Raw genomic sequence first — 22,793 nt, 5'->3', positions numbered from 1 at the left:
AGAATTGCCATCTTTCAGATGAGATGTTAAACCAAGGTCCCATCTGCCTGCCTAGGTGGATGTAAAATATCCCATACATCTATATAAGAAAAACAGGGGAGTTGTCTCTAGTGTCCTGGCCAATATTTATCTCGCAATCAAAATCACATAAACAGATTATATGGTCATTACCACATTGCTGTTTGTGGGAGTTTGTTGTGGATGTACTGGCTGCTGCATTTCCTACATTACAACAGTCGCTACACTTCAAAAGTAATTCATTGGCTGTAAAGTGCTTTGGACTGTCTGGTGGTCATGAAAATCACTATATAATTGCAAATCCTTATTTTCTTTTTTCAAGTCCACTTTAACCACCATCTTTTACTTCACAATGTGGCTGTTCAAATCCTTTCTTCCATTGAGCAGACGCATACATAGCTTCACTCTTACCCTATAGAACAATATAAGAGCAATTATCAACAAATAAACATCATTTTTAATTTTGTTTATGCTAATCATGCAAAGTAATATTAAAGGTTTGCAGGTGAGATGCAGCAGGAAATTTCACATCATATACTTATCAAATATTCCAGCTGTAATGTCATCACTTGTTTGTTTAAAATTCACTTTCAGGAAAGCTATAGTTTCATCTTTCCTTTGTTTACCAATGGTACTTGGCTGTACCTCCTCACATCATGCTTGATTTCATAACGGTTTCTTCACTGTCTAGTTCATCTGTTTGAAATCAAGTCATGAACAAGGATGAATTTCTTGCCAACTCATTCTACTAGCCCTCCAACAGAAATTTTGCAATTTACTGCTTGATTCCATCCCCTTTCTCAATCTCAACCCAATACTGCACCAAGCGAGCCTCTTGTTAGGTACTGAACTTTGCTTCAAATCTCACAGTGTCACTGAGATCACTTGCTACTACCTGATAATTATCCATTTTCTCTCTCCATTTCTGTCTCTCCATTTCATTCCCACTGACACTGAAACAATTATCTATGCATTTACCATATTCAGAATTGATTTTTTCTAAAGCTTTTCACGCCATTGCCCTGAACTCCATCCAACACAAACTCCAAATGATCCAGAACTCCATTGGCATTTGGTCCTCTACACTTCCACTCACTCATTGCCTCGTCCTCAACTGACTTCCATCTATCAAGGCTCGGTGCAAAATGTTCAAGTTTGTCTATAAATTCCTATTTGGTCTAATTTCTCCTTATTTCTGAAGTTTCCTTCAGTCATATATCTCCAGTCCCACTTTGCCTGATACTCCTCCCTGCACTCTACCATTATTAGCAGTATGGTAGCAACCCTCCAACCAGCAATGTTGCCGAGTATTTGTACACGTCTGGATGCATTCGAATAAAAAATCGAAGAAGCTGTTCTTTTGTTAGTGGCGTACTCACAAACTCCAATTTGAGGAATATTTTATGGGGGTGAAGATTTAGCAAAGTAGGGGAAAAGTAACGTGTAATCAAATTAGTTGGGATTCTACTCAAAGCTCTGGGTTAATCCGATGTAAAAAAAAATCAGTTTGGAGCAAAATACAGCTGGAGCCCAGCACAGGGCATTAAAAATTCGGTTAATTGTTCAGAAATTAGGCTGTCATTTGTCACCTTCAAGAAGCGGCGGGGTAGAAGGTCTCCCGTTGAGAGGTCCGTTATCATCTGTCCATGCCTCATAAAACATTAGAAAAACACGCACCTCCAGTCCTGAAATACAGGCTTTGCGGAAGAGGATGCTTCCAGGTCCCTCACCGTGTCCCAGGATGGTGACATTTGGTGCCCTGTCCAGCGGAGCGATGGTGCTGCAGACGCACAGGCAGGAATAGATGCTAGTGCGCGCGGAGCTCGGCTCCCTGGAGGGGAGCAGTGGAGACGGGTTACCATGGTTACCGCATTGACGGGCTGCACCAGTGGGGGTGGGTGGGGAGAGATGGTCATGTGCTGAGGCAAAATGGCGTCTTCGAAGATGCGGTGTGATGTAGAGCATTTGTAATTTTACAGTCTTCATTCCCTCTGGAGTTCATGGTACACAGTTTGCTTATAATATTTGCTTTTTGAAGCAATTTTTAAAAAATGGGTTTGGATAAAAGCACACAACTCTTCCCATTTTATTCACATGGGCTGGTCTTTATAATCAGAATAAAATGTCTTTTTTAGCTACGTAGCAAGTTAGGAGATGTCGTCTCAAAGATATAATTTTGTCTTATTTATTTTTTTCATGTGTATAGAGGAAGGATTGAAAGTGCCCTTGAAGCGTGTATGAGGCCGGTGACTGGCATTGGCGGGTGTGAATCAGAGTGGGCATTAAGCAGCCCCGAAAGGAAAGAATCGGATTTCCAGAAATAATGGCTCTAACTGTGTTTGGTAAGTTGCGCTGACAAACTTGAATACAAAGCTATCTGATATTTCTGTTTATTTTTCTAGAAGCGTATTCCGTTACAGTTGCACTGCGGAGTAATTGTTTTATTTTTAATATGATTAAATGGGAATTGCGGGAGCTGTATGTGGACTGGAGTCGGGTCATTGTGTTTATTGCTGCATGCAAATGCTTAATCCAAGGGCGTATGCTCGTAACATGGCATGTTAACACATTTTATTATGTAGAGCTAAGACACAAGTTTGTTTTGTGATGAAAATTTGTTTTATTTATAATACACTTATTGCATTCGGAAAACAGTTTTTTTTTACAATTTTTAGTAAACAATACTTGAATGGTTATGTACATTAATCCTGAACTGGATTAATTTGAGGCATTGAAATCGCCATCTATTTTTAATCTACACAAAAAGAGAGAACCTTAACTGTGCAAAGTATAAGGGTTTTATTGGTCATAATAAAACTGAAATTGTTTTATATTAATATTACTGATATAGATAAATGTCATTTAATTTTTAATACAAGTTAATTTGTTTCACATGGTCATCAGAGTACTTATTTATTACATGTAAAACAAAGTGGCAGATTTGATTGTAGAAGAGAGGAGAGGGATTATTTATGTCTGCTCAATGATAAAAGAAATTATAAAATTAAAATGATTAAGAATCCATCAACAGGTTGTTGAGTCATCCTGTGAACAATGTTGTTTCTGCTTGTAAGATTGGCATGATTGGCTGGTATAACTCTCTGTATGTGCAGATTGCTAGCTTTTACATTTAAGTATCAGTTCAGTGGTGAACTCTGAACTATTCCAACACAGACCAGGCAGCACACAACGGTATCAATTCAGAAGCAAAGCATGGCCGACGTTCTGTTTTTTAGAACATGAAATTATAAGAATGACAACAATAAAAGGAAACAATTTAGCCCAATTTACTTGCACCGATGATTGGTCTCCAGCTGGAGCTGTGCCCTTAGCTAAGCTGTTCCGGCACAGCTATGACACTGGCACCTACCTTGAAACAATTTAGCCCATTTTACCTGCACCGATGATTGGTCTTCAGCTGGAGGTGTGCCCTTAGCTAAGCTGTTCTGGCACAGCAACAATACAGGCATCTACCTGGCAATGTGGAAACTGCCCAGATGTGTCCTGTCTACAACAAGCAGGACAAATCCAACCTGACCAATCACTGCCCCATCAATCTACTCTTCATCATCAGCAAAGTGATAGAAAGTGTTGTTGACAGTGTTATCAAGTGGCACTTACTCAGCAATAACTTGCTCACCGATGTTCAGTTTGGGTTCTGCCAAGGCCACTCAGCTGCTGACCTCGTTACAGCATTGGTCCAAACATGGATGAAAGAGCTAGACTCCAGAGGTGAAGTGAGAGGTGCTGACATCGAGGCAGCATTTACCGAGTGTGGTGTCAAGGAGCACAAGTAAAACTGAAATCAATGGGAATCATGGGGAAAACTCTCCACTGGCCACAGTCATACTGAACACAAAGGAAGATGTTTGTGGTTGTTGGAGGTCAATCTTCTCAGACCTGGGACATTACTGCAGGAGTTCCTCAAAGTAATGTCCTAGGCCCAACCATCTTCAGCTGTTTCATCAATGACTTTCCTTCCAAAGGTCAGAAGCGAGGATGCTTGCAGATAATTGCACAATGTTCAGCACGATGTGCGACTCCTCGTATACTGAAGCAGTCTGTGTCCATATGCAGCAAGACCTGGACAATATTCAGCTTTGGGCTGATAAGTAGAGGTAACATTCATGCCACACAAGTGCTAGGCAATGACTATCTCCAACAAGAGAGAATCCAACCATCTCCCCTTGACATTCAATGGCAATACCATTGCTGAATTTCCCACTATGAACATCCTGAGGTTTACCATTGACCAGAAATTGAAGTGGTCCAGCCGTATAAATTGTGTGGCTGCAAGAGTAGGTCAGAGGCTGGGAATTCTGCAGTGAGTAGCTCTCCTCCTGGCTCCCCAAAGCCTGTCCGCCATTTACAAGGAACAGGTTACGAGTGTGATGAAATACTCACCTGGATAAGTATAGCTCCAACAACAATCAAGAAGCTTGACACCATCCAGGACAAAGCAGCCCACCTGATTGGCACCCCATCCTCCACTTCTAGCACCCATTCCCTCCACCATTGATGCACAGTGGCAGCATGCGTACCATCTACAAGATGCACTGCAGCAATTCACCTAAGCTCCTTCCACAGCACCTTCCAAATCTGGGACCTCTACCACTTAGAAAGACAAGGGCAGCAGGTACATGGGAACACCACCACCTACAAGTTCCCCTCTAGGCCACACATCATCCTGACTTGGAACAATATCGCCATTCTTTCACTGTCATTGGGTCAAAATCCTGGAACTCCATCCCTAACACCACATGGACTGCGGTGGTTCAAGAAGGCGATTCACCATCACCTTTTCGAAGGCAATTAAGAGGGGCAATAAAAATGCTGGCCTAACCAGCTTCTGTGAAAAGAGGGAAAAAAAATGCTTGCCCTTTTCCATGTACCTTTTTCATATTGTCAACTGTGACTTAGTTGGTAGCACTTCTACCTCTGAGCCAGAAGGACGTGGTTCAATTCTTACTACAGATACTTATAGAATCATAGAATGGTTCCAGCACAAAAAGAGGCCATTTGGCCTGTTGGGTCCTTGCTGGTTCTCACCCAGTCCCAGTCCCCCCATTCTTTTCCCCCTACCCATGCAATTTATTTCCCTTCAAATAATTATCAAATTCTCTTTTTGAATCTGCCCCATCACACTTCCAGGCAATCCATTCCAGACCCTAACCACTTACTGTGTGTAAGAAGAAAAAAAAATCCTCATGTCACCATTGCTTCTTTTACCTATCACCTTAAATTGGTGTTCTCTTTTTCTTGATCCTCTGCCAATGGAAACACCATCTCTCTATCTACTCTCCATGATTTTGAGCCTTCTGTCAAATCTCCTCAATCTTCTCTCCTCCAAGGAAAAGGGCCCCAGCTTCTCAACCTATCCATGTAACTGAAGTTCCTCATCCCTGGAAGCATTCTTATGAATCTTTTCTGCACCGTCTATAATGCCATCACATTCTTCCTAAAGTGTAGTGCCCAGAATGGACACAATGCTTCAGTTGAGGCCGAATCAGTGTTTTATACAGGTTTATCAGAACTTCCTTGCATTTGTACTCTATGCCTCTATTTATAAATCCCCTATGATTTATTAACGACTTTCTCTTGTCTGCCTCCTTCAATGATTTGTGCATATATACACCACTCAGGTTCGTCTGCTTCTGCACTCCCTTTAGAATTGCACCTTTAATTTAATATTGCCTGTCCTCGTTCTTCCTACCGAAATGAACCACTTTTTGTCTTAAATTTCATCTGTCACTTGTCTGCCCATTCCACTGGCCTGTCTGTGTCCTCCTGAAGTTTAACAGTATCCTCCTCACAGTTCACAATACTTCCAAGGTTTGTTTCATCTTCATATTGTGAAATAGTATACCAAAGTTTAGAACATTAATATATATCAAGGAAAGCAGAGGTCCTAACACTGACCTCGGGAAACCCCACTATATATATATATATATATATGCACCTTCAATCCACAAAACAACAGTTCACCACTACTCTCCGTTTCCTGTCAATCAGTCAATTTTGTATCCATCCTGCTACTGTCCCTTTTATTCTATGAGCTCTAACTTTGTTGAGCAGCCTGTTAGGGGGCACTTTATCAAATACTTTTTAGAAGTCCATGTACAACTTCATTAACCTCATAAGCTCTCTCTGTTACCTCATCAAAATCTCAAGCAAGCTAGTTAAAAGCGATTTTGTCCTTAACAAATCTATACTGGCTTTCCTTCATTAGAAACATTTGCCCAAATGACTGTCCATTTTGTCCTGGCTTATTATTTCTAAAAGCTTCCCTATCACTAAGATTAAACTAACTGGCTTGTTGTTGCTGGATTTGTCCTTGCACTTATTTCTTGAACAAGGCTATAATATTTGCAATCTTCCAGCCTTCTGACACCACCCTATAATCTAAGGAGGATTGAAAAATTATGGCAACATAAATATTTTGGCTGACACTACGGTGCAGTATTGAGAGAGTGCTTCGCTGTCAAAGGTGCAGTTTTTCAGATGAAAAGTTAAACCACAGCCTCATGATATCCACAACGCCCTGGCCAATATTTCACAATAAACATCACCAATATAAGGTAGATTATCTGGTCATGATAGCACTGCTATTTGTGGGATTTTGCTATGTGTAAATTGGCTGGTAGAGGTTGTGAAACAGTCTGCCTGAATGCATATCGTATTTTTCCCCCTTTTCAAATCTGGCTTAAATGATCTGGCTTCTGTTGGTATCCACTTGTGGTAAATATTTAAATAACTCGGGGAAGGAGGAATCATAACTTTTACATAGTTCCTTTAATGATAATGGTCACTTAACCTTAACCCTTGGCAACAAATTCACTACCGTAAGGAAACAACTTTTTTCTCATTTGCTCTTGGGGTGTGGCTATTGCTGACAAGGCCAACATTTATTGCCCATCCCTAATTGAAAAGTGGTGGTGAACTGCCTTCTTGAACTGCTGCAGTCCTTGTGGAGGACTGCCACATCAAATTGTGAATAATGGTGAACATCAAATGACTAACAGGAGGAAAATGCTCTATGAACATCCCCATTCTCAATGATGGGGCGATCCAGCACATTAGTGCAAAAGGCAGGTGGCAGTGTTCCCATGCCTTTGTTGCCCTTGTTCTTCTAGGTTTGAAAAGTGCTGTCGAAAGAGCCTTGGCAAGATGCTACTACAGTGCATTTTCAAGGTGCTACACACAGCAGCTACTGTGTACCAATGGTAGGATAAGTGAATTTTTAACCTGGTGGGTGGGGTGCCAATCAAGCAGGTTGCTTTAACTGGGATGGTGTCAACATTCTTGAGTGTTTTTGGAGCTGCACTCATTTGGACAAGTGATGAGTATTCCATCACCTTCCTGACTTGTGTCTTGTAAATGTGGAAAGACTTTTAGAAGTCAGAAGGTAAAGTTATTTGTCACAGAATGTCTACTCTCTGACCTGCTGTTGTTTTTTTTTATTATTCATTCACAGGATATGGGCGTGCTGGCTGGGCCAGCATTTATTGCCCATCTCCAGTTGCCCTTGAGAAGGTGGTGATGAACTGCCGCCTTGAACTGCTGCAGTCCATGTGGTGTAGGTACACCCACAGTGCTCTTACTAGCCATAGTATTTATGTGGCTTGTCCAGATAAGTTTGTGGTCAATGATGGTGGGGGATTCAGCGAATATAATGCTCTAGAATGGACTGCTTTATTTTCTGCTGAGTTGTGGATGGACCTGTGCAAATCATCAATGAGCATCACAGTACAGAGAGTTCACCAGCCACTAATCACTAAGCTGATTCCTGGGTTGAGCAATCTGTCTAATGAGAAAAGGTTGAGCAGGTTTGGCCTATATTCATTGGAGTTTAGAAGATTGAGAGGTGATCTTATTGAAACATATAAGATTCTGAGGGGCCTAGATAAGGTACATGCTGAGAGGACGTTTCCCCTTGTGGGAGAACCTAGAACTAGGGAACATAGTTTAAAATAAGGGGTCTCCCACTTAAGACAGTGGTGAGGAGGAATTTCTTCTCTGAGGTTCATTAGTGTCTGAAATTCTCTTCCACAGTGAGCAGTGGAGGCTGAGCCATTGAGTATATTCAAGGCTGAGTTAGACAGATTTTTGATCTACAAGGAAGTTGAGAGTTATGGAGGCAGGCAGGAAAGTGAAGTTAAGGCTACAATCAGATCAGCCATGATCTTATTGATGCTGGAGCAGACTTGTAGGACTGAATGGCCTACATCTGCCCTTATTTATTGTGATCTTATTCTTCCCACTCCTGGTCTTATGATGGAGAGATAGTTGTAGATGAAGCAGCTGAAAGTGTCTGGGGCTAGGACACTGTCCTGTGGAACTCCTCCAGCGATGCCTTGGGGCTGAAATGATTGGCCTCCAACAACGCAGCTATCTTCCTTTGTGCTAGCTATGAATTAAGCCACAGAATCATAGAATTGTTGCAGCACAGAAGGAGGTCATTTGGTCCATCTGGCTCTCGGAAGGAGCTATTCACCTAGTGCCACTCGGCCTTCTCCCCTGCACATTCATCCTTCCCAGATAATCCAATTTCTTCTTAAATGCCTTGATGGAACCTGCCTTCACCACGCCCTTAGGCAGCGCATTCCAGATCCTAACGACTTGCTGTGTGGAAAAAGTTTATTCTTATGTTTCCATTGCTCCTTTTGCCAATTACCTAAAATTTGTGCCCTCTTGTTCTCAATCCTTCCATCAATGGGAATATTTTTCTCTATCTACTCTGTCCAGATCTTTCATGAATTTGTATCGCTCTATCAGATCTCCTCTCAACTGCCTCCACTTCAAGGGAAACATCCCAACCTCCCCAATCTATCTAGATAACTGAAGTTCCTCGACCTTGGAACCTTTGCTGCACTCTCTCTAATGCCTTCACACCTTTCCTGAAGTTTGGTGCCCAGAAAAGGACACAATACTCCAGCTGAGACTGAACCAGCGTTATATACAAGTTTAGCATAACCCCCTTGCCAGTGGAGAGTTTTCCCCTGATTCCCGTTGACATCTATTTTGCTAGAGTTGCTTGATGCCACAGTTGGCCAAATGCTGCCTTGATGTCAAGGGCAGTCACAGAATTTATCTCTTCTGTCCATGTTGGGACCAACGCTGGACCAGAGTGCCCATGGCAAAACTAAAACTGAACATTGATGCACAGGTATGTTGAGTATGTACTGCTTAATAACATTGTTGCAAATTCTTCCCATTACTTTGCTAATGATTAGGAATTGGCTAATGGGAAGGTAATTTGCCAGTTTAGTTTTATCTTACTCTTTGTAGACAGGACATACCAAGCCAATTTCCAACTTTACTGTGAAGATGCTGGCAATATAGCTGTACTGGGACTTGACTAGTTCTGGGGAGGTTGGGATGTTTCCCTTGTCTTCAACAATACAAGTGGGATCTTGCCTGGACCCATAGCTTTTGCTCGTATCCAGTGTCCTCAGCTGTTTCTTGATTTCAGGTACAGTAAATGAAGATGGCTGAAGAAAAGGTTTTGTGATGCGGGGAGGGGGTTCCTCAAGAGGAAGCCAAAATAGAAAATTTGCTCAACACTTCTCACCAAAGATGATTGCAAGCACTTCAGCCTTTTCTTTTGAAGTTATGCTAGGCTCCCCCATCATTGAGAATGGGGATGTTCACTTTAGTCATTTCATATTCACTATTATTCGCAACAAATGTGACAGGACTGCAGAGCTTTGATCTAATCAGTTGGTATGGTATCAGTTGTTTCTGTCTTTAGCATGCTGCTTCTGATGTTTATCATGTAATCCTATGCTGTAGCTTCAGTAAATTGGCCATCTCATTTTTAATTACACCTAGCACTGCTCCTGGCATGCTGATCTTTAATCCTAATTGAACTCTGGTTAATCCTGTGTCTTGATGGCTAAAGCAGATTTAGGAATATGCTGGGTCATGAGATTGTGGTTGGATACAATTCTGCTGTTGTTAACAACATCTCATCATCGATGTCCAGTTTTGAGCTGTTAGTTCCATTCTTAATCTATCCCATTTAGTGTGGCTGTATTGTCACACAATTAAGCCCTCATTGTGAAGACAGCACTTTGTCTCCACAAGGACTAGATTAGTGGTATGAGGTTAAGTAGGTTTTTCTTGTGTGTGTTCTCTTATCACCTGCCACAGGTCCAATCTGTCAGCTATGAACTTTAGAACTTTGACAACTAGCTCATTGGTGGGGTTAGCAAGCCATTCTTTGTAACGGTCATTGAAGTTCCCGATTCAGGGTACATTCTGTGTCTTTGCTACGGTGCATCTTCTGAGTGGTGTTCAATATGGAGGACAGGAGGTGGTAGGTGATAATAAAAGGAAGTTTTCTTACCCATGTTTGATCTGATGCTGTGAGGCTTAATGGGATCCAGAGTCGGTGTTGAGGGGTCCCAGGATTACTACCTCCTGACTTCATATCATTGTGCTGTCACTCATGAGTTGTCTGTCCTACCTGTAGGATGTGAATCTCCCAGAGCTGGTGATGGAGGAATCTGGAACATTGGCTTTAAAGTATGATTTGGTGGGTATGACTGTCAACCTGTTGCTTGATCAGGTTGTGGACAGTTCTCACAATTTTGGCACAACTACCCTGGTAGTAAAGAGGGCTTTGCATGGCAGTCTGTGCCATTGTCATATCTGAATCCAGGTCAAGTGATCTAAGCGGTTTTATTCTTAATATGCTTTTTCATGCAATTGAGTGGCTTACTAGGCCATTTCAGTGGACAGTTTAGTGTCGACCACATTTCTGTCGGTCTAGAGTTGCATATAGGATGGCAGATCTCCTTCCTTAATGGATGTTATTGAACAGACAGGCTTTTGTGAAAATCCCCCCAGCTTCATGGTCATCATTACTGATATTAGCTTTTTATTCCAACTTTGTGTCTTAATTAACTGAATTTAAATTCCTCAGCTGTGTGGATCATGTTACTCGACCATTAGTTCAGCCCTCTGGATCACTAGTCCTATAACATGCTACTCTACACCCCAGAAATGCGAGCAACATTCCAACTACGGTGTGACAAATATCTTGTGCAAACTCATAGGTTCGTGAAAAAGTCGCGGGAAACTCACCCCTACTTCCAGTGGCTGACCTGTAGTCATTTAGCACTCCAAATATTACCTGGGCTGGAGATGGGTTTTCCACCCCCATTGGGGGAGCAAGGCCCGCCTCTGAGAGTTTATAGCCATCTGATTGGCTGGCAGCTGTCTGGTCCCAACAGCATCGTCAGAGTGATGGCTGCTGCTGAGATTACATCCAGTTCCAGTGAAGGAAGACCAGGAGCCAGGTGGAAGGTGAGTATTGGGGGTGTTTCAGCAGTGCCAGGGTGCAAAAAATCCTTTCCCGGCTGAGAATTGGTCACTTAAAGCCCTCAATTGGAACGAGGATGGTTTTTAGGCAGTTCACATCTGCCTGCAGAAGTCTGGTACAATCAGACCCATTGATCAATTGAAGCCCTCAAACATGATTTTAGATATGTGGACGTTTCTGGTTTCTTCCAGTAATATAGCCCAAAAAGAGTATCACATATGAATGATTTGCTGTATGTTGCATAGCTTTCATCTGCAATAAGAGCAACACCAATGGAGAAAGATGTTTAGTATAAAGAGCAATAGAGGGAAAGAACACTGATGTAGAGGATGGTTGGAATTTGGAAGTGAAGAAAAGTTTTCTGCAGCCAGAATTGTTTAGCAGCAGCTCATTGAAGAGAACCTCAGCTGAACGTGTACTTGCCTGCAGTTCAGTACCGTTTACGACTTCTCAGGTACTGAAGCAGTCCATGCGCACATGCAGCAAGACTTGGACAACATTCAGGCTTGGGCTGGTAAGTAGAAATGAACGTTTGCACTATACAAGAGCTAGGCAATGACTATGTCCAACAAGAGAGAATTTGGCCATCTTCCCTAGACAATGGCAATACCATCGCTGATTTCTGCACCATCAACATCCTGCAGGTTGCCATTGACCAAAAACTTAACTGGTCCAGCTATATAAACACTGACTACAAGAGCAGATCAGAAATTGGGCACTCTGTGGTGAATGACTCACCTGACTCCCACAAAGCTGGTAACCATCTACAAGGTGCAAGTCAGGTGTGTGATGGAATGCTGTTTACTTGAATGGATGAGTGTAGGCCCAACAACACTGCAGGAACTCAATGCCCTCTGAGACAAAGCAACCTACTTATTCAGCATCAATACCCCATCCACCACTTAAGCATTCACTCCCTCTACCACAGATGCACAGTGGCAGCAGAGAGTGTCATCCATAATATGCACTGCAACAAAGTGCCAAGCCTCCTTTGACGGCACTTTCCAAACCCATGATCATTTTATGCTAGACATGTGGACCAATTTAGCATGGTCCTCAAGAAAAAAAAATGAAAGACTATCTTTAATTTATATAGTGCCTTTTACCCTAGCAGGCTCTTCCAAAGTACTTCACAGCCAATTAAGTACTTTTTTTGTGGAGGCGTTATTGTAATGTAGGGAGAGTGGAAACCAATTTGTGCACAGCGAGGCTCCATGAACAGCAATGTGATAATAACCACACAACCCGTTTTAGTGATGTTGATTGAGGCATAACTATTAGCCTGGATATCAGGGAGAATGTCTCTACTCATCTTTGAAATAGTACAATAGGAGGTCTACCTCAAGGGAAGACAGGGCCTCAGCGTAACATCTCATCTGAAAGACAGTGCTGTGCAATTGATGCTTAGCCCCTGTTTTCCAAACTCAAATTTAGGCCCCACTCTGCAATGAGAAAGCTGATCATGTGCAGACAATTTTATTATTGCAATACTAATCCCATGCTAGGAAAACTGATTTTTAGAAGTATACAAATTTCAGATCTTGAATTCTCTTCATTCCCAAGTTTCACTTTGCTGTTCTGTGGATAATTTTTCTTTTAATTTTTTCCCTATCCTAACTTCTTAAAAAGTCCATCAAGCACTTAACTCTCAGAGATGCCTCAGTTCCACCATCTGCTTTGAAACTGGGATTAACAAAAATGGGAAAAACGAGTCTTTTGCTTTTCCATGTGTTAGGGGCTGATTACCTTAATTTTCTTGTTACTGATTTGTAATTTTTTGGAATCATTCTCAAATTCTGCTTTTCTCTACTTTTTTTTTAAAAGCTGTTCAAGTGATTAGTACATAATATTAAAGTCAAATCCTTATGCTTTAGAAGCCTAATTGAGAAATCAGTAAATTGAACTGTACAAAGTGAAAATACTGATCATGTATAGAAGAGTGATAACACACGAAGGAGAAAGGTCGGTTAATTTTCTGATTAGATCCTTCACCGCATTTAGAAAAGACAATCTTTCATTCTGTGTATTCCCAGCATTTTCTATTTTTATTCCCGATATCCAATATTTGTTCTGATTCTTGCCTCTGCTAATTCAACTATAAAATGTTACTGACTATTAAATTTTCTCTAAATTTATTACTTTTGCTTTTCTTCAGGGAAACTAATTGTAATAGATTGATTTTAAAACTGTAACGTTGTTGCTGTCCATATGAATAGGGTTTATTTCTATCCTTAATGTATTTATATTGCATATGATTAATAGTATGTATTTGTTGCTTGATCTGAAACTTTTAAAGAAGTGCAGAAGCAGAGGTTCTGATAGTTTTGAAGTTTTTCCATTGAGCTAATAAGTCACATAAATCTGCGAGTTGCCAGCCTCAATCTTAGTGTAAAATATGTTAGCCAATCTCTGTTGCATTTATTTTACATCTTGTGTTTCTTAAATGTCCCAAATGGATGAGGGGTTGCAGGAGTTCCATTTTAGGCCAGGAAAAAGATGAGGCTAAGAACCTTCATGAAAGGACGAAGGGTGAAGTTACTAAAGGCAAGAGTTGTTGCTAGACTTGTGAGAAACAAAGACCTATGAGTTTGAAGAATTAAATGAACAACTTTCATTGCAAAATGAAGACTACGTAGAAAATTCAATTCAATTTCACTCTACTTTCCGTATGGCAATTCATTTTGGGTACATTGCTTGTTTGTTAAAAATTTACAGAAATATTAACAATAAAAGAAAATAACCCTATCGCAGAGATCTAACTTTAATTAAAATATGTATTCAAAACTATCCAATGCTTTAAAATAATCATTGTGAGAACTGCCCTGAGTGCATTTCCTCGTCCATGCATCAAACTTCTGTTAAAAGTTTTTATAGAGAAGGGTACAAAATGAGTTCAGAAATTGATTTGTCCAGCCTCTGAGGGATTGTAACCTTTTTCCTGAATGCATCCAACAGTAATACAAAGTCAAAGGATGATTCTCATTGTTCACGCCACTCTAATTTAATCAAAATTCTTTGAGAGCAGATTTCGTTGAGAAAGGCATGGGTTCATCAAATAACCTTATTGCCCAGTAAAATAACCTCTGTACCCTTAAAGAGTCTGCTTTCCTAAGACAACAATACCAGGCGAGACATCAAAAAATGATAGCACACTCAACTACAGCATGTAGAAGCGTTTCAAGATTCTATGATCTACTCAAAAAGATTTTAATTTTCTTAGGTAGTATAACCTTGGCCACCGCATCTGTACATTTTTCCCTCCATTTCAGCTTAACTTCTACTTTGAGACCTAGATACTTGTAGTTAGTAACTGAGTCAATTTCCACGTCATGAATCTTCACAGGAACAATATCATTAACTGGCTTTTTCCTAAAGTCTATAATTAAGCTATAAGTGAAGCTGAATGTGTCCATATGCAGCAAGATCAGACAATATTCAGGCTTGGGCTGATAAGTGGCAAGTAACATTCACAATACACAAGTGCCAGGTAATGACCATTTCCACAAGCAAGAATCTAACCATCTCCCCTTGACATTCAGTGGCATTATCATTGCTGAATTCCCCCACTATCAACATCCTCGGTGTTACCATTGACCAGAAACTGAACTGGACCAGCCATAAAAACACTATGGGCAGGACACCCCCCCTCACCTGTCTGGGGGGGTTGGGGTTATGGTGCAAGCGGGGCTGATTCCCAATTGGCGCCCCTATCAGGGGCGCGCTGTCATTTTATGTGGGTGGGCCAATTAAGGCCCGCACAGCGTGACGTCCGCCAGGAAGCTCCTGGGCGTGGCAATTCCCTGAGCTGGGAGTGTGCTCTTTCGTGCGAAAAAATTTTACTGACATGTCCCCTCATGTGATGCTGTCACATTGGGACATGTCCATAACTTTTATTTTAAAATATTCCTGAAATTTTTAAATCTATCATGAAACCTTATCCTGCCTGTGGATAGGTTTCATGCTTTTTCAGAATCTCATCTGGGCTCCCGGCCTGCCTGCCAACCTTAAGTTTGGACGGGCAGGACCATTGATTAGTTCAATTACTGTATTAATGGCTTTAAGTGGCCATTGACAGGTTGGTGGGTGTGCAGCCGACCTGAAAATGTAAATGACGCGGGGTGACGCTGGGACGCCCGTGCAACGTCACCCCGCGTCATTTTACACGTTGATGAGTGGGCCCCGCCCCCTGCTCACTGACCAGAAGATGCAGCCCCATGTCTGCAAGAGCAGGTCAGAGGCTGGGAATTCTGCAGAGAGTAACTCACATCCTGATTTCCCAAAGTCTGTCCACCAGCTACAAGGCACAAGACAGGAGTGTGGGAATACTCCCCACTTGCTTGGATGAGTGCAGTTCCAACAACAATCGAGAAGCTTGATACCATCCAGGACAAAAGAGCCGCTTGATTGACACTCCATCTGCCCCCTTAAATATTCACTCCTTCCACCACCAATGCACAGTAGCAGCAGCATGTACCATCTACAGGATACACTGCAGCAACTCACCAAGGCTTCTTTGACAACAACTTCCAAACCTGCAATCTCTATCACTAGAAGGACAAGGCCAGCAGATGCATAGGAACAGCACCACCTGCAAGCTCCCCTCCAAACCACTCACCATCCTGACTTGGAACTATTTCACTGTTTCTTCCCTATTGCTGGGTTAAAATCCTGGAACTTCCTTCCTGACGGCATTGTGGTGCTCCTACAACACATGGACTGCAGCAGTTCAAAAAGGCAGCTCACCACTACCTTCTCAAAGGCAATTAGGGATGGGTGGTAAATGCTGGCCTAGCCAGCAGCGCTTACATTCCACAAACGAATAATTTAAAAAGAAAGTTCTTCTGTCTTGTTTTCATTCAGATGAAGAGAATTGTTATTGCACCATTTTATGAACCTCTCCAGCAGGATCCAATAATTACCTTTGTTATTTCTTATGGACCCACAAGTGCAAATTAAGATGATTCAGCCATGAAGCGTGAAAATGGAAGTTGTATGCTCTATTGGACTGTGACCTGTAAAGAGTTGAAGAAGTTTTAATTGGAGAACATGGTTACAATCATAGAAAAGTTACAGCACAGAAGGAGGCCATTTGACTCATCATGTCCACGTCGATTCTCTGCAAGTGCAATTCACCTAGTGCCACTCGCCTGTCTTTTCCCCATATCCCTGCAAAATTTTCCTTTTCCGATAATGATCCAATTCCCTTTTGAATGCCATGATTGAACCTGCTGCCACCACACTCAGACAGTGCATTCCAAATCCTAGGCACTTGCTGTGTAAGGAAAGTTTTCGTTGTGTTGCCATTGCTTTTGCCAATTATTTTAAATCTGTGCCCTCTGCTTCTCGATCCTTCCACCAATGGGGACAATTTCTCTTTAACTACTCTGTCCAGCCCCATCATTTTTTTTGATTACCTCTATCAAATCTCCTCTCAACCTCCTCTTCAGCAAGAACAGTCTCAGTTTTTCCAATCTATCTGAGTAACTGAAGTTTGGTGGCGCATGGAGGTAGTTATTAAATAAAGTGCAGAGGAAGCAAGCAAGCAGAGCTTTGATAAATACCTAAATTAATGGAAGGTCAGAAAAAGAACCATTAATCACAGCAGAGTGAAATTTAGAAGAAATGGATATTAATGAGCATAGTTTGGCTGGGAGGCCATATGATGATTACCTGCTTAGTATACTGTTTCAAATATGTATGCAGCCTAGTGGTGCCTAAGGAAATTGAAATAGGGTTACCTGCTACAATACCTCAGCTGATACGTACAACTCAGAATTATGTACTCAACGGTATGGGAGAAATTGAGAATGATTCAAATCTAGTCTAGAAGTGAAAGGACATTTTGCAAATCTGCTATATTGCCTGGTTCCCCATCTATAATTTATACCCCCTGGCTTCTTTGAAGAAATCATTTGCGTTTCTGTTTGCTTGATGGAAGATAAATATTTTCCTCTAAATTCATTAAAATATGTGTTATCAAGCTTATTCAATGTAGTTTTTAATCCATGTATTATTGTTAAATGGAAAATTTAGTTCAAAATTGCTTTCATTCTTCTTTAACATCCATAAAGCATAAGCTAGCTGTTAAAATGAGCAAGAAGCTACATAGAATGCCTAGTATACCTAAATACTTTTTGTTACAGGGATAATGTTTTTGCAATGGAACTGTGATCTTTTATTTACTTGCAGGAAAGATTTCTGTACCCAAGATAGTAAGGATAGCAAGTAACCCAAGTTGTCTAACATATTTTCTTAGGTGTTTTTGAAAAGCTTTCCTTCCTTACAGTTGAAAATTTGAACATTTATAAAAAGCTAAGTTGTCAATTCATAAAATCTTACATCAATGTAATGTTTTGTATAGGTTGAAAGTAAACTCGGAGATGAATTAGATGTTAAAATCTGCCATGTGAGTGATGACTTGGGAGGAAGGTTAGTATTGGTGATGATATTAAATCCAGACTTGTTCAGCCTTGTATATACTGCTCCCTTAATTAGAATTTTGTTTAAATATTTGCAGCTGGAAATGTATTTTGCAAAGGTTGGCTTCACTTTCAAAAGTAACTTGCTGGCTGAAATGCGCTTCAGTAGCCTGAGTTATTTTTTAGTAGGTGCATTTGTTATAAAACTGAAATATATGGTTTTAAGACGAGAATCAAATAAGTTTGCGGGAAATCTGTTCAAAAAATGAGGATATGCATAAAATGGTCTATTTTTATTTTTTTTTGTCTTTAAATTTTATTATTTTAATTGTTTTAATTCGAACTGTTGGATAATTCAGATTATCTTCCATCAAAATAAAACAAACAGAAGGTAGTGAATGTTGGAAAGACTGTTGCAATACTTCTAAACTGTTCAAAAATATTAGACTCCCCCACCTCACTTGAGCTGCTGGCAACTTTTTATGAGTAAAAGAGTACTCCAGGACATGCTGTGCTTTGTTGTTCCTCTTGTGCTTTCTGCCCATTTCCTAGTGCTTGGGCTCAGAGGTGAGGAATGAACTCCCCCACCTAGGGAAGGGATATAGGAGTGTACATTAGGCCCAGGCAACAGCATACAAAGGAGATGTAAGCAGGGCTTGGTGGGGGGCGCCTGGTGCTCTAAGTGTTTCCACTGCACAGCTTGTGCAGTCATTCTGCGCATTGCCTGCAGAGACTTCAATTGGAAACAATTAAATTACGAAAGAACTTAGACATTTTATTGGCAGTTTAGAGTCTGCCTATACCCTCAAAGCTGTAACAGGCTTCCAAACCCTACCGCATCAAAACTCCACCTCCACACTAACAAGATTTATTGACAGACACCAGGGAGTTGGCCTCCTATATAAAAACAAAAAAAACTGCGGATGCTGGAAATCCAAAACAAAAACAGAATTACCTGGAAAAACTCAGCAAGTCTGGCAGCATCGGCGGAGAAGAAAAGAGTTGATGTTTCGAGTCCTCATGACCCTTCGACAGAACTTGAGTTCGAGTCCAAGAAAGAGTTGAAATATAAGCTGGTTTAAGGTGTGTGTGGGGGGGGGGCAGAGAGAGAGAGAGAGAAGTGGAGGGGGGGTGTGGTTGTAGGGACAAACAAGCAGTGATAGAAACAGATCATCAAAAGATGTCAACAACAATGGAACAAAAGAACACAGGTGTTAAAGTTGGTGATATTATCTAAACGAATGTGCTAATTAAGAATGGATGGTAGGGCACTCAAGGTATAGCTCTAGTGGGGGTGGGGAGAGCATAAAAGATCTTAAGATATTTAAAAATAATGGAAATAGGTGGGAAAAGAAAAATCTATATAATTTATTGGAAAAAAAAGGAAGGGGGAAACAGAAAGGGGGTAGGGATGGGGGAGGGAGCTCACGACCTAAAGTTGAATTCAATATTCAGTCCGGAAGGCTGTAAAGTGCCTAGTCGGAAGATGAGGTGTTGTTCCTCCAGTTTGCTTTGGGCTTCACTGGAACAATGCAGCAAGCCAAGGACAGACATGTGGGCAAGAGAGCAGGGTGGAGTGTTAAAATGGCAAGCGACAGGGAGGTTTGGGTCATTCTTGCGGACAGACCGCAGGTGTTCTCCAAAGCGGTTGCCCAGTTTACGTTTGGTCTCTCCAATGTAGAGGAGACCACATTGGCAGCAACGAATGCAGTAGACTAAGTTGGGGGAAATGCAAGTGAAATGCTGCTTCACTTGAAAGGAGTGTTTGGGCCCTTGGACGGTGAGGAGAGAGGAAGTGAAGGGGCAGGTGTCGCATCTTTTGCGTGGGCATGGGGTGGTGCCATAGGATGGGGTTGAGGAGTAGGGGGTGATGGAGAGTGGACCAGGGTGACCCGGAGGGAGTGATCCCTACGGAATGCCGATGGGGGGGGTGAAGGGAAGATGTATTTGGTGGTGGCATCATGCTGGAGTTGGCGGAAATGGCGGAGGATGATCCTTTGAATGCGGAGGCTGGTGGGGTGATAAGTGAGGACAAGGGGGACCCTATCATGTTTCTGGGAGGGAGGAGAAGGCGTGAGGGTGGATGCGCGGGAGATGGGCCGGACACAGTTGAGGGCCCTGTCAACGACCGTGGGTGGAAAACCTCGGTTAAGGAAGAAGGAGGACTTGTCAGAGGAACTGTTTTTGAAGGTGGCATCATCGGAACAGATGCGACGGAGGCGAAGGAACTGAGAGAATGGGATGGAGTCCTTACAGGAAGCGGGGTGTGAGGAGCTGTAGTCGAGGTAGCTGTGGGAGTCGGTGGGTTTGTAATGGATATTGGTGGACAGTCTATCACCAGAGATTGAGACAGAGAGGTCAAGGAAGAGAAGGGAAGTGTCAGAGATGGACCACGTGAAAATGATGGAGGGGTGGAGATTGGAAGCAAAATTAATAAATTTTTCCAAGTCCTGACGAGAGCATGAAGCGGCACCGAAGTAATCATCGATGTACCGGAGAAAGAGTTGTGGAAGGGGGCCGGAGTAGGACTGGAACAAGGAATGTTCCACATACCCCATAAAGAGAAGGCATAGCTGGTACTTGGAGAAATCCAAGACTGGGAGGTTGTTCTGAATCATGGGCATATCTCTGTGGCAGGCGTAGGTGCCACTTCACCAGAGTTGCATCCCAGTGGAAACAAGTTGGAAAGTGGAGCCTGTGATCTTCACTAATTCTTATTTGACCATGACTATCATAAGTTTTATTGGTTTTCATTATTAGAGAAGCCTGTTTTTGTTTGACAGATACATAAATAGCATCAAAATAAATAATTGCATCACTTGCACAAAATGTGATTAAAATAATGTGCAATTGTTTTATCATCTGCCTCCCCAAAGTAAAGACTTTACCAAGTGCATTTCATTACATGTGCAGCTGTAATCCAAAATTGCTTTAGCCTGACCAATTACTAAACAATGTTAACAAGTCGTAATGAAGCAAACGCAATGATACATGATTTCCTGTGCTCTGAAGATGAAAATAATTTGTCATGACCAACAAAAATTTTATGAGCCCACTTTGGGAATTTCTAGTTGTTGTTTCATGTTGGCAGTTGCCACAGTGCTTTGTCCATTTATACAGTGAAGTGTGGTCATGTATCAAGCACAGTGAATTCCCACTGTTTGCAACTTCCTCGTTCGCATTTTCACCTACCTGTGCTTTGTACTTTGTACGCAACATCGCATGAGTAATGTTTGCTTATCCACGGCCTCTTCTCCCTTCCTCTCTCTTTCCCCGGGGAGACGGCAGCCATGACGGAGCAGAGACTGGAATGGTTTTAGCTGAAATGCAGCCCAAATGAAGGGATTAATCCGAAAATGTCTGAATTGCTGGCTCCAGAGCTGTAATAATGGCTCAATTCAATTTTAAACCTTCACCGATGTATTGCTCAGAGGCTTCCCTGTCTCTCCTATACAGGCACTGCACCACAATTTTGCTGCAGAGTAGCTGCCCAAACCAGTGCTGCCCTTGAAGGGCTGGAACCTACCTAATTGATTCGAAAGCATGTTCCCTGTTCCTGATTTTGCCATTTGTGAGATTTTGCGGGAACGTAACCCCACGAATGGCAGGACTTTGCTGTAATACAGTGCATAGTAAACTGCACCATGCACTTTGTTCCTGAGAAATATGATTTCTTTTTAAAAAGGAACTTCAACCTATCAGGCAGCTAAATCAACTTGTCACACTAATATATGGAAGATGGCCAAAGATAAAAAAACTGCAATAAGAAATAAAATAATTGCTTTTAATATCAAGTAGTCAGTGAGATTAGAAAAATGAAAATTTGCAAGAAAATATTGCAGATAAATTGGAAAGAACTCAAGGTGCAGGAAATTTCAAAGTTGAGTTCCTTTCAGAAACTGTATCATCTTGTCAAAACGAGAACAAAATTCATCCATTTCTAGTCAGCAGGTGGAATTTTGTAGCCCTGAACTGTACAGTGAGTAAAATCGTGAAATTATAATGTGTATTTAACTAAGGAAAATAATTATTGAACAACATATTATAGTGCATAGCAGGAGGCCATTTAGCCCATCATGTCTGTGCCAGCTCACGGAAAGAGCTGCTAGTCAGTCTCAATCCCTTGCTCTTTCCCCATAATCTTAAAGATTTTTTCCATTTTAAGTAGAGAGTCAATCCCCTTTTGAAAGTTACTATCATATCTACTTCCACCACCCTTTCAAGCAATGCTTGTGAGGCTTTGAGGAACATGATCAAAAATATAGTTGAAAAAAATGTTTAAACTCCATGTAAAGGGAAAGCATGTTGTTTAGAATTGGCCAATAATCCCTGACATCCTCAAATTTATAGTCACTAATTTTCATTATATAGCATGCTGATCATAGATCTAGAAGCACATTTTTTGTATAGAATCTGTGCCTACACCCGTCCCCAAACTTAGCACTATCTGGCGTTGCAAAACCTGTTTCTGATGATGAGTTTTCAGAACCACGGTCAATATTCGTGATGTAGTGGACTGCATTGATCCGATAGGATAGAAGGGTAGTGGGGGATATATCTCAAGCATAAACATAAGCAAGAGCAAAAGATGATGATTTTCAGTCCGGGTTTCAAAATAGTAAAAGCATCTCAAGTTCTAGGCGCTCTCTGTACAATTATACTTTCATTTTGGACAAGTAGGTGTGATGCCAGGTTCATAGGTGAAATCAGATATTTCCATAATATTCCACTAACTTCTGCTTGCCAGTTGCCTAAGGTTCACAGAAGAAAACTTGATATGAGGCCCAAAATCCACCCCATCTTTTTGATGTCAAAATGAGGGCAAAATGACATAACATAAAACATAGTTATAACGGTGCCAATCAAAGAGTGTTAAAGACATGATTTAATTCAATGCAGAACAGATTCTTGGGCTGAAAGGTGTACTTGACAGGTTTTTCTGATTTAGGCCCGGATTTTGAAATCAACTTGTGAGGCAGAGTTAAAAATGTGATTTTTTTTAATCGTTGTAGTGAAATTTGACATTCCAC

The 22,793-nt window shown here is 41.4% G+C and overlaps 1 protein-coding gene across 1 annotated transcript in view; it reads left to right on the top strand.

The window, feature by feature from the left end:
* Positions 1 to 1,939: 1,939 nt before the first annotated feature.
* LOC121285007 (N-chimaerin) overlaps positions 1,940 to 22,793 on the top strand; it is a 292,291-nt gene continuing 271,437 nt past the window's right edge. The window contains exons 1-2 of the mRNA XM_041201077.1: positions 1,940 to 2,021; positions 2,225 to 2,360. Coding sequence (XP_041057011.1) covers positions 2,342 to 2,360 — 19 coding nt within the window. The 5' untranslated portion in view covers positions 1,940 to 2,021; positions 2,225 to 2,341. The remainder of the gene's footprint in view (positions 2,022 to 2,224; positions 2,361 to 22,793) is intronic.

Source organism: Carcharodon carcharias, chromosome 12 (assembly GCF_017639515.1).
Source record: "Carcharodon carcharias isolate sCarCar2 chromosome 12, sCarCar2.pri, whole genome shotgun sequence".
In the NCBI taxonomy this organism is placed as follows: domain Eukaryota; kingdom Metazoa; phylum Chordata; class Chondrichthyes; order Lamniformes; family Lamnidae; genus Carcharodon; species Carcharodon carcharias.
The sequence above is the reverse complement of the archived record's forward strand: the minus strand, read 5'-3'. Positions and strand labels throughout refer to the sequence as shown.